The 16,259-nt window shown below is 32.6% G+C and overlaps 2 protein-coding genes across 5 annotated transcripts; both read right to left on the minus strand.

Annotated features, from left to right (window-relative positions):
- Positions 1-1,026: 1,026 nt before the first annotated feature.
- On the minus strand, positions 1,027-1,707 carry LOC108208084 (late embryogenesis abundant protein At1g64065). Its single transcript, XM_017378565.2, has one exon. It carries the CDS (start codon positions 1,705-1,707, stop codon positions 1,027-1,029), a length of 681 nt encoding a protein of 226 aa, XP_017234054.2.
- Positions 1,708-2,642: 935 nt separating this feature from the next.
- LOC108209733 (respiratory burst oxidase homolog protein A) lies at positions 2,643-10,301 on the minus strand. 4 transcript variants are annotated; one of them, XR_001804677.2, is made up of 15 exons: positions 9,423-10,301; positions 9,125-9,284; positions 8,946-8,994; positions 8,341-8,454; positions 6,813-7,235; positions 5,627-6,013; positions 5,444-5,539; positions 5,120-5,235; positions 4,577-4,744; positions 4,318-4,477; positions 3,968-4,165; positions 3,763-3,891; positions 3,445-3,523; positions 3,157-3,341; positions 2,643-2,989 (listed from the first exon to the last, which is right to left on the minus strand). XR_001804677.2 is itself a non-coding variant. In XM_017380799.2 (14 exons), the coding sequence occupies exons 1-14, from the start codon at positions 10,069-10,071 to the stop codon at positions 3,232-3,234; spliced, it is 2,838 nt and encodes a 945-aa protein (XP_017236288.1). In that variant the 5' UTR covers positions 10,072-10,301; the 3' UTR covers positions 3,039-3,231. The 4 variants fall into 4 exon arrangements, 2 of the variants coding, with proteins under 2 accessions (XP_063944462.1, XP_017236288.1); XR_010289307.1 differs by having other exon boundaries at positions 2,644-2,937; XM_017380799.2 differs by lacking the exon at positions 2,643-2,989 and having other exon boundaries at positions 3,039-3,341.
- Between the last annotated feature and the right edge of the window lie 5,958 nt (positions 10,302-16,259).

Here is a 16,259-nt window from a genome sequence, read left to right on the forward strand (position 1 = left end):
TATTGTGATCAATCATTGATGATAACCTGTGACAAAAAAACAAGAAAAAATCATTGATGATAACTGGGCCTGGCCCATAAAACTTCAATTTCCTCAAGTGTGGAAGAACCCAGTGGGCCTGGTCATGAAACTATGCGAATCCCAAGTATAACAAACCAAAAAAATGAATGACGAGTTAACGACACACACGACACTAGGACGACTGACGAGTGACGACACACGATCAGACGAGTATTATTATGTGGAAAAGAAAATCCGAAATAAATCATTCGTTTTAACCATTTTTTGCTTCTATTGTTTAGCGTACCAAAAACCTTAAATAGTCGTCTCCTCTCAATTCAAAGACTGAGATGGCGTAGTCGTAGAGAACTACAATTTAATTATTTAAACTTTCTATTTTGATGAATTAAGTAATTTTAATAAGGAATTAAAGCCTCTAAATCAATATTTTAAATATCCATATATTTGAAATATCCATATATTTGAAAAGTCTCGAATCATTTGATTAAAGAGGTGATTTTTTCATGTCCAGGGTCTCTTCTCCGATTTTGAAGATCGGACCTATAAGTATAATCTGCCACTAGCGATTATGCTGCGTGGGATTCTCGTACTCCTCCGTCCCATTTTAACTGTTTTTGACTTTTTTACACGTATTTTAAGATGTTAAAAAAATCACATCTAAATATAATTATTCTTTATAAAATTTATATCAAATAAAAGTTTAGAATCTAAACTTTTATTTGATATAAGAATTGAATTTTTTTATTAAGCGTAAATATTGTCTTTTTACACCTCAATGTACGTGTTAAAAAATCAAACATCAGCTAAAAACATCAGCTAAAATGGGAAAGAGGGAGTAATAGATTCTCCTCGATAAAGTCAACATGCATGCATGCTCGATCGTGCATATGTAAACGTCTTAGGTCCACTACAGAATTTAAAATAATTTCAAAATGTGCGACTAATTCATATACAAGAAGATAGAATAAAAGAAAAGGTTAAGAACACACGGATGATCAAAACTAATTACGTACAAACCAAATCTTGTATTGCCTTGTCTCTCAAATTCAAGGTCATCGTACAATTCAATACCGCAATTTTGTGCTTTTTAATAACATCTGTGACATGAACTTTACCTCGCAACCTCCCATAGCTGATCAAGCTCACAAACCCTGATTCGATTTCTCGCTTAAAATTCGTATTATTCGACAAATATTCATTTGACCTCACTTGCACCGTAATATTCCTCGATCCAGTTTTTCCAGCTCCGAAATTTCCACCGAAAACGTCTCCCTCACCCATGCTCACATTTTCGTAGATAACGCTAGCCTTATGGTTCTCCAGTTCGAATCTGCCAAAATTTTTGCCGTTATCGATAGTGATTTCACCTGTCATTGTCATGTTCAGTGTAGCAAGATTCGTGTTGTTGAAGGAGCTCGCGTTGCTGTTTGCTTGTAAGTTTGTGATGGTCACTGACCGAAGCCTGGCTTTTGGAGACCTGGCTAGGAAGAATATCGAACCGAAAATTATGAAAATTGTCATGAAGGAGGCAAATGTTATCAGGACATAAACAATCAGTTTGCTGGTTTCCTGCTGGTGCCGCGGACCATGATATGGTGCTGATGATGATGATGATCTTTCGTCGCTTCGTAAATATATTTCGGATGCTGTCAGAGGTGAGACCTGACTTTCATCATCTTCACGCATCATCGTTTGATGCAGAATTATTGGTAACTGATTACTGATCCTGCTGTATATGAAACTAGGGAAAAGAATGAAAGAGAGGGTTAACTATATTTTCCTCTATTAATGAGCTAGGATTTATGGAACTGGGGAAAAGAATGAAAGAGAGGGTTAATGGACCAGTTCCGTGGCAACTACAAAAGTACGGCCTTCGATGGGATTTATGAAGCTGTCTTGGAAGTTATCTGTTGATTCATTCAAATAATGTGGTTTGGATTTATATATTTCTGGTCAATGGTTGGTGGAGTTCTTACTTTTATATATATATATAAAAAGAGGGCCTTCTATTTGTTTTTATTCTAAACAATACATTTAATTATATAAGCTCATGTCAAACACTTCAGCAAGATTTGATTTAAGGTAACTTGCATAAGCTGGTGTTGACAAGAGTTGCATGTAAGATTCTACCAAGACAAGTTGGGTCCAATAATTCACGAAGTGTTGTAAAGGAAAGGGCTGATCTGTGTATTACAATTGACAATTGACGCATACCTGTGGGTTTTAGCGTGTTTCATTTTACACAAAGCTTTACTTAGGCAAGAAGCTTATATTCTTTTGCTAGGCAGAATCTGACAAGGCTGAATACGACGATGCTTCCGTGTATATAGTTGCGGATTGGATATGAATGTATTGATGTTTTTCTATTTATTCAGCTTTAATTTGGAGAGAACGTCCGTGAAAATTTGTAGACCGTGGGACAATAAACACTAGCCAAACAAAATAAGACTAATCAACTCGGTCTGGAAAAATATTAAACACTCCAAGTGATGAAATACAAGAAAATAATTTACAAGAGAATGGACTATTGAACTTAAGTGTATATATATGAACCGTATAAAATTATAAGGAAAATATTAAACATTATATGTGACGAAATACAAGAGAATTGGACTATAGAATTTTGAATATTAATATATGAATCGTACAAAATTATAGTTACATTTTCATTTTCTATCGTCTATGATATATAGAAAAAGGGGAAAATATACACGGCTATACAATACTCATGCAGCAGTGTCGCATCATTAGGATCTTCTGCCCTACTTCAGGAAATTTGAGAGATCAAGATAGTTCTGATCTGAGTCCTGTTCTCAGGCGGCCTATTATGATCACCCTCTGCACTTGCTACTTGTCAGTCTGCGATAATAATGCTGCCAAACGCCCGTAATACAACCATTTTTGGTGTTTCTTGATCTCCCACAAAATGTTTACAAAATCACGATCCACTAACTCTAATTGAAGGGAACTGCATTTGTTTAACAAGAATGTTGAATTTCTGTGTCAATGATCTATGACCTTAACAGATGCAACTCAATCATTTAAGTCTAAAACGTAGTATGTTGGTCGTAACTTTCGTATATAGTAATAATTGATATATAGTTTGATGGACGCCAAAAGAGTAAGACTACTAACTAGATATATTCTTCATCTTCGTGTCCTTTTCCTGTGACCTAACTATCAGTATATACTAATGTCCCTGCTTCTGCTTTAGAAATGTTCCTTGTGAAATTCAAACTTGGTGGTGCCTTTCTGATTGAAATCATAGCAGAGATTGCTTAATTCTTTAGCTAAGACTGGCGCCCCACAATAAAACACCCCTGCTCCATATAAAACCAAGATCATAACAATGTTATTTGAAACTGTAATGGAGTACTTTTTCTTATATATATATATATATTAGGCTACTGAAGACAGGATTACCTATTCTTTTATTTTTGTGTTTCGTACAAATTCTTGAGAAAACTTTCTTCCAGTTAGGCCTTGCAAAATGTGTTCGAACCTGATCACAAACACAAACAAGATTCAAATACTCACTCGACTGGGATGGTTTAAGAAGGTGCTTTATTTAGCTGGATTTTCCGAATGAAAGGTTTTCTTAGTACATTATGTCTATCAAGAATGGCTGAAAGTATCTCATTTTGATCCAGCCATCAATTACATGCATTCCCTAGGGCTCAAAAACAAAGGTCTTACTTAATAAAGTATAACCCTCTAGTAATGAGATAATAAACAACATACCCTTGTGCCAGATACGATATCAACCCCATTCTTGGCATGGTTTAGTGCTTGTACCATGGTGATAAGTGCTGAACGGGCATCTCCTTCTTCATAAACGCTGGTCAGATAGTTGTGCATCTCAATAACTCCCTGAAATAACATTAAATGATTATTAACAGCTAAACACAAATAAATACAAACGATATCCTGATTTGTATAATTTTACCCTTTGATCTAGTTCAGAAACTTCATTCATAACCCCTTTGAACCAATCAAATGAACCTTGCTCCCTAGTGACCCAGTAGAAATAGGCATTGGTAGTTTTTAAGAGTTTCCTCTGTTTTGGAGAGAACCTGTTAAAAGAGCCAGAATCACTGGTCCCAGGACTCTGATCGGAGTTCCTGCTCATATCCGAAGCTGATTCCTGAAGAAACGTAGACTGCTTGTTACAAATTACATTCTTATATAACGTTTACAGAGTAATAGTTTCTAGAGAATGTCATGTATATAGGACACTGGAGTTATTGCATAATGTAGTATATGGGCAATGAATAGTATCTATATAGAATCACTTACTGCCTGCTCTTCCATTTTGACAATGTTGTTGAGCAAATCCTTCAAAATGCTGATAAAAGGTGTTGCTCCAATCCCAAGTCCCACAAGCAACAAAACATCATATTTCCTGTAGTCTTGTGCTGGAGCACCATAGGGTCCATCTATTAAAAGCTTTGGCAAACTGTCATCCATAGTAAACTCAGATCACAAACTTTTAGATGTAAAAGCAATACTACAGAAATATGGTAGAATACAAACTGGCACTGTATATGTTATATACCTCTTCTTGGTTGTTTCATCAGCTCTGAGCAGCCCACTTTTACCACCCATAGGAGGTTCACATGCTTCTGAGAAGACTCTTTTAAGTTCTTGTGTCCAGTCACCTAACTGTCGAATGTGAATGCTAAGATACTCATCTCCTGGAGCTGAGGTAATGGAAAACGGATGCCTAGCATGTATACAACATAACTTGTAAAAACTACGAGAAACGATATAAATATAATCATTAATAAAACATATCTACAGCAGCACACATGATTTTTTCGGCAATCAATGGAAGAATTGATTGAGTCGCACAATGCTCTGGTTCAAAAAAAGTAACATATTCACGAGACTAAATTAGAGGTTCTTTGATATTTTTGTTAGGAGTATCAACTCTAAGGTACAGCCCCCATGATATGGTACAGAGCTTGTACAGGAACCGGGGATGATTCATTCTGTGTAGCTACTAGTTTGTTACTTAATTTTCTAGTGAAAATAACATAGATAAATATGTAAATGTTAAAACATTATATGTTGTTTGTTAAATTATATATTGGTTTACCACTCAAAGGGCGAAACGACTGGACACTGGACAAACATGTACTGTCCACTTTTGTAGCGAAACTGTGGAGGCTTGGACATCTGCAACGTGAGTACGTTTCCAGGATAGATGGCAACCTGAATTCCAAAATTTAATTTAGTAAAACCATTATAGAATTTAGAAGAAGATCATATCACATTACGAAACCAAGTACAGTGGTACAGTAACTATACTATTTGATTTATAAGGTATCATCCATAGCATATTAATAAAGAAGTATAAATTTGTCCGATTTATCTATTGCTGGGTTGCATCTAAGTATTGTTATATACTGTAAGATGATACCTTCAAAAGATGGACAGTTGAAAATCCCGATCGAAAGAACCGTAGGGTTCTTTCCCCTGCATATAAAAGAACAGGAACTGCAAGATACATCCATGTCTACAAGCATAGAAATTTACACATTTAACATTAGAAAGGAGAGAATTTTACATAACAATCAAATGAAAATTTCATAGTGTTACATACCGTCTTATAGTACCACTTGTGCACAAGGTAGAGGAACAAGCCATGGATTACGAGCAATACATAAACTATTACAAATAAGTGGTGCGAGTAGTAGAAGGCATTAAAGCCAGTGAGCTTGTCCCAGGGTTTTGGTAACTTAACAAGGCTTCTCCGGAACCACTTTGTTGCAAGTATGAAGGCAATGGCCATCAAGATCACCATTATTACTCCAGTGACGCCCTCAACTCCTCGAACAAGGTCAATGTACTCTGGTTTATATGGTCCAAAATCATCAATTAGATAGTTTGAATACTGATCGTCAGTTTCATTTATAAGCCTTGGGAAATCGCATGCGAGATGATTGCCGGCATGGAGTATAACACCAATCACAATGGCTGCAGCAATAGTCTAAACCACAAACAAAGGGAATATAAGTTAACGTGAACAATTGGTAAGCTGAAGTGTTTAACATATAGTATTGAACTACATGTCCTGGTACCAAAATTTGAGATCTCAGTCAGAATACTAAGAACTTGGGCAATCATACAGATTACATGCTGGAGTAGCTACCTCTGATCTGTTGGAACAATAAGAACACTAGCATCGGATCAGGTATTACCTAAAGTCCTAATTAAATAATTTTAGTTCTCCACATTATATTCAATATAGGGCCTTCAAAAACAGTTTGAGACTCACACTAGCAGAAGTTCAAACTTACATCTTGTGAAGGATGAAGTTAGATAGTAATGTAGGATTGTACAAATATACCACTTCTAAATTGTTATAATAGACTAGGATGTAGGAATGGCAGGAATGTAAAGAACCACAGTGGATGAGACTATGTGGATTCTACATAGGTCAACAATATCAGCCAGCCACAGGAACATGTGAATTCAAGTACATGCGGGAACATCTTCTCAATATATAATTGTAGGTCCGACGAGTGATGTGTAGCAATCAACTAATCATGATGCAGTCCTTCCTTTTTTAAGTAAAAGTGTGTATTAAGTGACCCAAAACACACACATTTCATAAGATTGTCCCTACTCTATTATGTGTTTAGATATAAACTGCATTATTAACAAGATGCTTATAGATGTTATGCAATTCCTTGTTATGAAAAATGTAATCCATTATAAAATAGTTTCTCAATTATTAACAGACAAGTTCACCGACTCAATGTTAATATAATAGATAAAGGCAATACCTTGTGAAAGTTGATATTGTCATCAAACGGCACAACGTAACTTAACTTGGTGGATCGCAACCAAGTAATGATGTTCCTACAAACAGGCAATAATATAAGTGCCATATTGAATTTCAGTGTCTCTGCTGCACCCTTAGCTGTGAGAAGACAGTAGCCCATGACTTTGAATGCATTCTTTTCTTTATACTGAATAAACTTCCAAGTGAACAAGCCAGCCATTATTAAAATCCAGAAACTCAGAACCCAAAGTCTCTTCCAGTTTTCTTCTAGATAATAAACAAACTTTGTGCTTAATTTCTGTATTGAACTCTTCTTTCTTAAGCCAGCTAAGTTTTGGCTCAGGGCCTGGCTTGTGTAGCTCAGTGCTTGGCTGTAGTTCAGATACGTGTCTTTCTGCAGTAGTAATGTTTCCAGCTGCCATAACTGCATCATCACGAAAACCAAAGCATGCAGAAAAGGAACACTACTCAGAAAGTTGATCTTGCTACAAATGGGTATCAATATAAATAAATCTCATGGATTATGACAGTCTACTCATCACGATAGTGTTGTTGGCCACCTGTTTGTGTGCATATACCTATTTGAGTGGTGACTACGCGTGCAAACAGCCTACAGCAGCACATCACATGGGCGCTGATCAGCATTGGATGTCAAGATCAAAGTAATTAGCCCATACAAGTAATAATGGGGTATGCTTGTGTTAGTTTTGGTAATTGCAAATTATGTACAGGAAGGAAAAGATTCTCTCTTAATATGTACAAACAGAGAAAATAATATCTGGACCACTGACCCAGCGCCAAAATCTGTGTCCAGGAATTCAAGTACCAAAACCAATTAGTCAATTTCATGATAGAACTAAAAAAACCAAATATATTGTTCTTTTCCCACAAATTCTCGTTTTCGATTTTCGCAGTTTCCCAAAATTTCGAGGGACTAAAAAAATTAAGACATTTTGAATATAGCGGCTTTTTTTGTAACTTTTCAATCAGGAGGTCCTTACAGGGAAAAAATTCTATTAAGAACAAATATTTACATACATCTGAAGTTGCCCATTTATGAGTGAGATATATCTGATATATACGCAGTACACTATAGTTTGTTTAAAAAATCAAGAAAAAATGAATTTAATCTCGCTAATTTGTGAGTTCGCTTGGCTTCATGATATATTCAAGTAAAACAAAAACCAAATGCCATATATCTTACTTTGACCTAAGCAAAAGGGAAAGAAGAAGGCACACTCCATCTACAGATGAAATTAAGAGAAAAGTACTGATGAACTACTGCAACTTTCTTTGTCCTATACTGGTAAACAACATAACACAAGTTAAAGGAAGACTGGGGCATGAGGATGCCCTTTTGCTACCTGACTCTTAATCTACTTGTTTATAATACAAAGCATGTACAAAGTAATGTTATATTATAAGTATTTGTCAAATGAGTAGCTGGGAGCTTGTTTATAGATAATCATGCAGACATACTTAACTTGCAATAAACTATAGTTTATTAAAGCAAAGAGAGGTTCACCAACCTCAATATAACCGAGTCTTTCGGGATCCAATTCTTCCATGATCAAAGCTGCATACTCCTCAGCCTGTTCCTTTAATCTCGATAACTTATTTGCAGATGCACTAAGCATTATGATCTACAAATGTCAAAATATGATCCAACAAGTTTCTAATTTAGAAACTATCAACTCCACTTAATTCATTGAATAATTGGCAGGATTTTCGGTGCATGAACATTGACAAATCCAGAACAAGGTTCAATACATCATTTTATTTTTAATATTATAAACGTACATATAACAATATAAAAACAATAGAGACAGAGATAGAATTGAATAACATTAAGTAATGATTAAAAAAAGTCATTTGAGTATACAATCAACTATTAGAATTTAGAAACACCAATCACTAATCTTACGATCATACTTAAACCCAAAACATTACTGTATGAAGGTCAATATATTGAGGTCTCCATATACTGTTTTACGTGTTAGTACTATGTTTAAGGTAATCATACTAATCACTTCGTCTTAAGTAAATAGTTAAATATGAACTTTAACTTACTTTATGGTCCCTAACAGCGACACATACAACATATTATGCTTCAATTTGTAATTTAAACGCTTACTTCTTTGACTTCCTCCTCCGTTATACGCCCATCATCATTTTTGTCCACCCTGTAGATCAATAACATAAAAACAATCTAGTTTTAATTTACTAAATAATTAAGAAATTAATCTATAATTAGCAAATACTTATGCTTATCTTCATTTTCTTAACAATTAAGAGTAGAACATATACACATACATGTCGAAGAATATTTGAAGCCGAGAATCGAAGCTCTGATCCGTAATTTGTGACCAATACTCATACAACTCCTCTCTACTAATCTTCTCCACCTTCAATCTCCTCCTCCTGCTCAATGCATCGAACAATTCCAATGCAAATTCCTTCGAATCTTTCATCCCTTCACAGTCAAACAAAATCATCAATAAAACATGCGTCTGTTAGTTTCCGTAATTAGCTCATAGACGCAGCTTGTTACTCGTTTATCTTATAACACAGTTACGCCGATGTAATATTTAGAAATACTAGCATAATTTACCTATACATTGAGCAAAATCCGAACGGCTTAAATATCCGTCTTTCGATAACTTGTTGAAATTTGCTTGAATCTCCTCCCACGCCTCGATTTCGCTACTTTTTCGAGTACTAATAAATTTAAGTCCACGTAACGCTTTCTGAGCACCGGAGCGAGTTCGATCAAGCTGAGCTCGTTGTCGTCGCATTGCACGAGCAGCTAAAGCCGAATCGATAGCATCATTACTTCCACCTCCAAGCACATTCATCGACGACGATGACGCACGTGATCCTTGCCTACTCCACGAGAATCTCCGTAGCTCCGCCGAGAAATGCCTCGCTTTCGCCACCGCCTCCGCCTTCAACTCCTGAGAAAATTGCAACAACCGATTCGACGAGCTCCTCCGCACCGTCGGCGATCGCGACGGCGTCTCCGGCACCGAACTCTCCAGTCCGGCTTCTTCATCCGGAATTCTCGCCGTCAATGTCGCAGGCTCAACACTGCGAAGAATGATCGTGTCATCGTCTTGCAAATCAAGCGTTACTTCAACAAACTCCTCCTCCGGCGCCGGAGAAGCCAATTCCGTCGCCGGAGACGACGACTCACTCGCAATCCTCCCGCCGGGAACTGTGTCCGACGCCCAGCGCCGCTCGTGCCTTGTAAATCCTCTCATTAATAAAAAGCAAATGAGTTGATTGAAATGGAGTCAATGCATACAAGTGAAGTGTGAGTAGTTTTTAGAGGTCATTGGACAACGCGTTGGAATCTGTGTGAATAGACATGTCGACGCGGTGGTAATGTAATGGTGGTGCTAGAGAGAGTTTGCTTTTGGAGAGAGAAAGTGACTTCGAGAGAGATACAGCGAGAGAGAGAAATGGTGGGAATGTTACGAAATTCTATTTTCTGTTTTACATGGGAGAATTTATTATATACTCTCCCAGTCTCCCGTTTTATTCATCAAGTCTACTCGGTGAAATAGTTCTTTGATTTTAATGTCGAGACATGTTTAAAAGAGTTCCAACAAAGATTATATTATTTAAAATGTGAGAATTATGAATATTTAACAATATCTTTTCAATTTTCTTTGGAAAAAGTATCTTCTAAATTTATAATTGAAATAATTAATAGAAAATGAGCTGAATATATTAAAATAATATTTAATATATTAAAATTATTATAAATTCAAGATTGATATAAAATATTTAATAATATTTTAAATATATAGATAATTGAGTGAGATATCAGTTGTCTCAATAAAGTTTAGACTCTTGATATTAGTAGATAACTAGTGAATAAAGCCGCGCTTCGCGGCGGGGTTATAAATTTTGTATAAATTTTGATTTGATGCAAATTAATATTATAATAGCATAAAAATTATTTTGAGTCATCTTCCGGTCAAACACACTAATAAAAAAATATTATAATTAGTATAAAATTCTTTTTAAATGGTCATCCTGTCAAACACAATAATAATAATAAAATTAGTTCGAACCGCCCTCCCGTCAAAGACAATATTAATCCATAATTTTCATTTTTATGATAAAATTAAATATTACAGTATAATTTAGATCAAAATTAGTTTGAGCCGCTCTCTTGTCAAACACAATACTAATAAAAATTATTCTAATTTGATAAAATTAAAGATTATAATTGGATGAAAATTATTTTGAACCGTGGTCCCGTTTTAACAAATAATATATTATAACATAGATAAAAAATAATTTTAGTCACTTTCACGTCCAACATAATACTAATAGAAAAATTATTATTATTTAGATAAAAATTAGTTTGGGCCGCCTCCCGTGTCCGTCAAACACAATACTAATCAAGAAAATTTACATCATCATAAAATCAATATATGATTTCTATTTTATATATTATATTTTATTTTATTAATTATTTTTATTTTATTATTCCTATTTATTGGTTAAAAATTATTATTTTTTATGGCTCTAAATTTTTAGCTATTAGTTTTTTTTAGTGATTATTATCTTTACAATCCTTTATTTTCTATTCGAAATTTAAGAAAATTATAAGACTAACTCGAAAATAAAAATTGTACGTATTACCTTACACATCTTAAATATAAATTATATTTTATCTATGATTGTTAGTTTAAATAAATATAAAAATTATTCTATTTATGATAAATTTAAAGATTATGATTGGATGAAAATTATTTTGAACCGTGGTCCCAATAAGAAAATATAATAAGAATTTGAAAAAAATAAGAATTGTATTTTTATATTATATTTGTTCAATAATTGTTATTTTGAATAAATAAAACACATGCCATCCTTGCTTATTTTTTTTTTTGCAAGCAATACAAATTAAGTTGGTGATAATCAGTATCTGATCGCTCAAGATGGTGACGATGAGCTAATCGAAAATAAAAATTGTATTAACTTGCATTACAAATTTTAAATATAAATTGTATTTTATCAATAATAGCTAGTAATCCTATTGCTTTTAAGATTTGTAAATAAGAAAAAAATTGTATCATCTTCAGAATTCGATAAGAAAAGAGTTGTATTATTTTTAGCTTAAACCTGATTTTTTGAATTATAATTATATTTTCTATCCGAAATTTAAGAAAAATTAGAAGACTGAATCGAACAATTCTAAAGACGCCCTGCATCCTCCTTTAAAATAAGAAAAGAATTGTATAATCTTTATAATTCGATAAGAAAAAAATTGTATCATCTTTATAATTCGATAAGAAAAGAGTTGTATTATTTTTAGAATTCTTGAACCTGATTTTTTGAATTATAATTATATATTCTATCCGAAATTCAAGAAAAATCAAAAGATTGAATCGAGCAATTCTAGAGACGCCCGCATCCTCCTTTATATATATATATATATTGATGATTGATTGATTGATGATAGTTTTATTCATAAATCTTATAAAAGGAGCAAGGAATATTACCTTAGCCTTTTGTGTTAACTAAATTTCCGTAAGTATTTTTACGTGGAGCCAACTAATACTTAAATTAAGTTGGTTAACAAGAAAATTACTAGAATTAAATTGTTTCGACCGGAACACTTGTAGCCTATATCATCACATTATTTCTCTTAATACCTAAGTCCTCACTTTCATTTATTTATTTATTCGCTGATTGTTTGTTATTATTTCTGGTGAATACTTATATTCTTTCATCAAGCAGTGTAAATGGTAATGGCTTCCGTATGTCAAAGTTAAAACAAGTGCGACTGTCTACCCAGTACCCACTAATAGATTGCGTCTTAACCTGTAAACTATAGATATGACGAGGCCATGACTTTACTTCTCAAGAAAATTGAAGGCAGGAAATTTTAAAGAAATTTATTTTATGAAATTCGAAAATATTAAACTTGGATTTTAAAAAATATATCAGATAATAAATTGGTTTTTTAAATTATACTGCAGATTATCATTCTGAAATTATTTAACATTTATTAAAATATGATGATATTGAAATACTATTGAATTTGTTTGGACTACATCAATTAATAGATTCTGCCGATTGATGAGTGTATTTTATTTTTATTTTCGAAATCACAACCCTTGTTCGATTTTGAAAAATTGTGATTAAAACTTAATACTCTACCTCGTGTTTGCCACATTTTATCTAGAAATCATATAAAATCACATAAGTATTTGTAAGGCACACAAGTATGCATTGTCGGAAAAAAAAAACCGTTGAACATAAAAATGAATAACATGAGTAATACAAAATAATTAAAAACAAAAATTTTAAAATGAAACTTTTTATAAGTACTTAAAATAAGTGTTTGTTTCTTAAAGTAAAAAAATGATGCATAAGTGAGAAGCAAGTTAAGACATATAAGTGATTAAAGTGTTTGGAAAAGAAGTAGAAGTCGTGAGACAAAAGTTAGCATTCCTAACTTTATAATTTTATATAAGTGCTTTTCGACCAAACCCGTCAAGAAAAGTTGAAGCTGCATCATTAACGAAAGACTTCTTTCCGGCTGCCAAACAAACACTACCTCCGTTCTATACCGTTATTTGTTAACGTTTGATATATTTTTTAAGTTATATGATTTATTTTTATAAGAAGTAGCTATTGCAAAAGAAAATATTAAATATTAAAAATATATTTTTTTTCACAGAGATAATTGTTTATTTTTGACCGATACATCGACAATAGAGATTAATTCTTTTTTAACCAGTTGAAGTAACATGTAGTGGATGTTTTACCTAACGATAAAATGAGAAGATTGTGTTATGTTGATGTTTGAACACCGATTAAGGTTCTACAAATCACGAAAAGACGTGTTGTAATTTATGATGGAAACACTAACTAATTTCGTTAAATCAATTGAGGTATAAAATAAGAATTTAGCCATCATTGGCTAAGGTTACAAAAAAAAATCAAACATCTAAATTCATTGTTTTCCATTTTCAACTCTACAGAATATGCAACTAGCTAGATTATGGCGCTAGTGTTAATTTTTCTTACTTGTTGAATGTAAACAATTATTTTCCTTAAATTGCTTTTTTACCAGTATAACATATTTTTTCTTGCATAACCCAATCAAATGGAATACGCAGTTTTCAAGAGGCTATTTAAGTTGTAGTTTAAGCAGCTCTCTGTGCAAAATTGATGTTTGAAGAATTTTGATTCTGTATTAAATTAGTCATAAACAAATTTATTTCGATCTTGTATTAAATGAGTGCTCAACAAATTTAAGAACTAAACAACCTTCAAAGCGTTATTGGCTTGCTAATCTTTAAAAAAATTGTATGTATTAACTTTTTTTTTTGTAATATTACTGTGATTATATTAAAACGTTAAAAATGTATTATTTCATTTTATAAATTTAAATTCTTCTTACATAATTTAAATTTTAAATATAATAATATTATATCTAAAAATTTAAACTTACATCGTTAATCAGTTTAGTAACCTGTTTATATTTCAGTGGCCTGTTGCATAATCGATCGATGTGAGACTACTCGATCCTAATCAAGAATGAAGAATTGTTTTATATATTTTTAGAATTTAATTTATAAGAAAATTTATCAAAATTATCACTTTTTCTAATTTTTTTGCGATTTTATTATCTTTTGTAAAAATTTGTAAAAATACTAACTTTTTAAAAAATATTTACAAAAATACGGTGTGCGCTAAATGCAACCAGATGCAATTTTTGATAATTGGCTCCGCGGGAGTTGCAAATATAGTTGCATCTAGTTGCAATGAGGAGTTGTGTACAGTGTTTTTACAAATATTTTCAAAAGTATGATATTTTTATAAAATTTAAAAAAGATGTAATTTTCTGAAAAACAATTTTAGATTTAGATATATATAAAAAACCCCTTTATAATATCATTTAGTTAGTTTAATTAAAAGTTTTAGAGTATAGGAGATGCAGGACAAATGTTTAGTAGAGTATCGTTCGATTGCAAGTTTTCACTAATTAATTTATTTTATTTTAATAAAATAAAATATAGTTAAATCGCAATAAACAGTACTTGCATAAATTTCGGGCGTTGCCATGGTTGGCAAATGCCAAATGGCGAGCTGTTTGTTGTTTCTCTCCTCTGCAAACATCCCGTGCATTCCTTAATATTAAGTAGCCGTTTCGTGAACTTAAAATAAGTGTTTTTTGCTTAAAATAAATAAGTGGAGCAGAAGTTAGAAACAAGATAAAATTTATAAATGATTAAAGTGTTTGAGAAATAAGTAGAAGTCTGAAACAAAAACTAGCATTCCTAACTTTTTATAAGTGCTTCTTGACTTATTACACAAACGATATGAATAAGTGCTTCTAACTTGTAATCTCATAAACTAGACTTATAAATGTTAAACACCCACGAAATCTGTATATGTGAATTTAAAGCTGCTATAACTGAATTAATTAACACGTTATCGTTATGTTCCAATTATATTTCATTAAAAAAATCTGAATATTTTGTAATATATAAGATATGAAGTACAGCAACAAATCCCTCGAGGAACAGCGGTCAGAACTCTTAACTAAGAATTCAACACTACATATGCGGATGCAAGAAAGTTAAAAGAAATACTTTTAATCAACGTAAGGACTTTAATTAAATAGCTTGTTGAGTGAAGTGTAACGAAATTTCAAAAGCAGGCCTCTATTTAGTTGGCGAGTCGAAGGCAGCCACCAATGACGCGGACAGTAAATAATATTCAAGTTATTTATTATATGCATGCATGTAAAAATTATAAATAATTAGCTTCAATAAATATTTTAAAAAAACTTCATTATCTGTAAAATGACTGGTCAATGCAATGTGCGGTGTGCTGAACGACAAGTTCAGATTATATACTAGCGATATTCTTCCGAAGTCCCCAGAGAAAGGCAAATGGGCACACAAGAATATGAGCACAATATAAAGACTTCTATCTCGTAATAATTGCTAAAGAAAGTAGAAAGAATGAGGAGAAGAGAAAAGATACGGAAATAAATGGCTTACCGATGAAAAGATATGTTGAAGGAAATTTGCAGAAGATTAAAGAGGTTGCTTGAACCAAACCACCAGTTTTCAATCATAACATGAGTCCATGACAGGATGCGTTCTCGAATTCAGTAAAAAAATAAAATAGAAACTATATATTCAAAATATTTATATTTTCGATTTACTTTTAATATAATGTTCTTGTTAAAGATTCAAAAATAATGTTCTCCAACATATAACTATTTTTTAAAAATAAATAACAAACCGATTCTCTAACATTTCTGCTCTTTTCTAATTTAAAGAAAATATCAAGAACAAGTTGCATTAACAAATTATTTTCCTCTATTATAAAATACTTGACATTCGGGGTTCAAGATTTTCCTACTTGTGAATTGTGTAGAATATAAATTAGTCTCGTACAGTGAGAACGT

The sequence above is a fragment of the Daucus carota genome, chromosome 2, assembly GCF_001625215.2.
Source record: "Daucus carota subsp. sativus chromosome 2, DH1 v3.0, whole genome shotgun sequence".
In the NCBI taxonomy this organism is placed as follows: domain Eukaryota; kingdom Viridiplantae; phylum Streptophyta; class Magnoliopsida; order Apiales; family Apiaceae; genus Daucus; species Daucus carota.

Excerpts from the sequence above, each read along its gene's own strand:
- LOC108208084 (XM_017378565.2), bottom strand. The coding sequence starts at position 1,707 with ATGCGTGAAGATGATGAAAGTCAGGTCTCACCTCTGACAGCATCCGAA.
- LOC108209733 (XM_017380799.2), bottom strand. The coding sequence starts at position 10,071 with ATGAGAGGATTTACAAGGCACGAGCGGCGCTGGGCGTCGGACACAGTT. Across the intron at positions 7,236-8,340 it reads AAAGACTCGGTTATATTGAG|TTATGGCAGCTGGAAACATT; the intron begins GTTGGTGAACCT and ends GTGATGATGCAG. Across the intron at positions 3,892-3,967 it reads TTTCTGAACTAGATCAAAGG|GGAGTTATTGAGATGCACAA; the intron begins GTAAAATTATAC and ends ATGTTATTTCAG.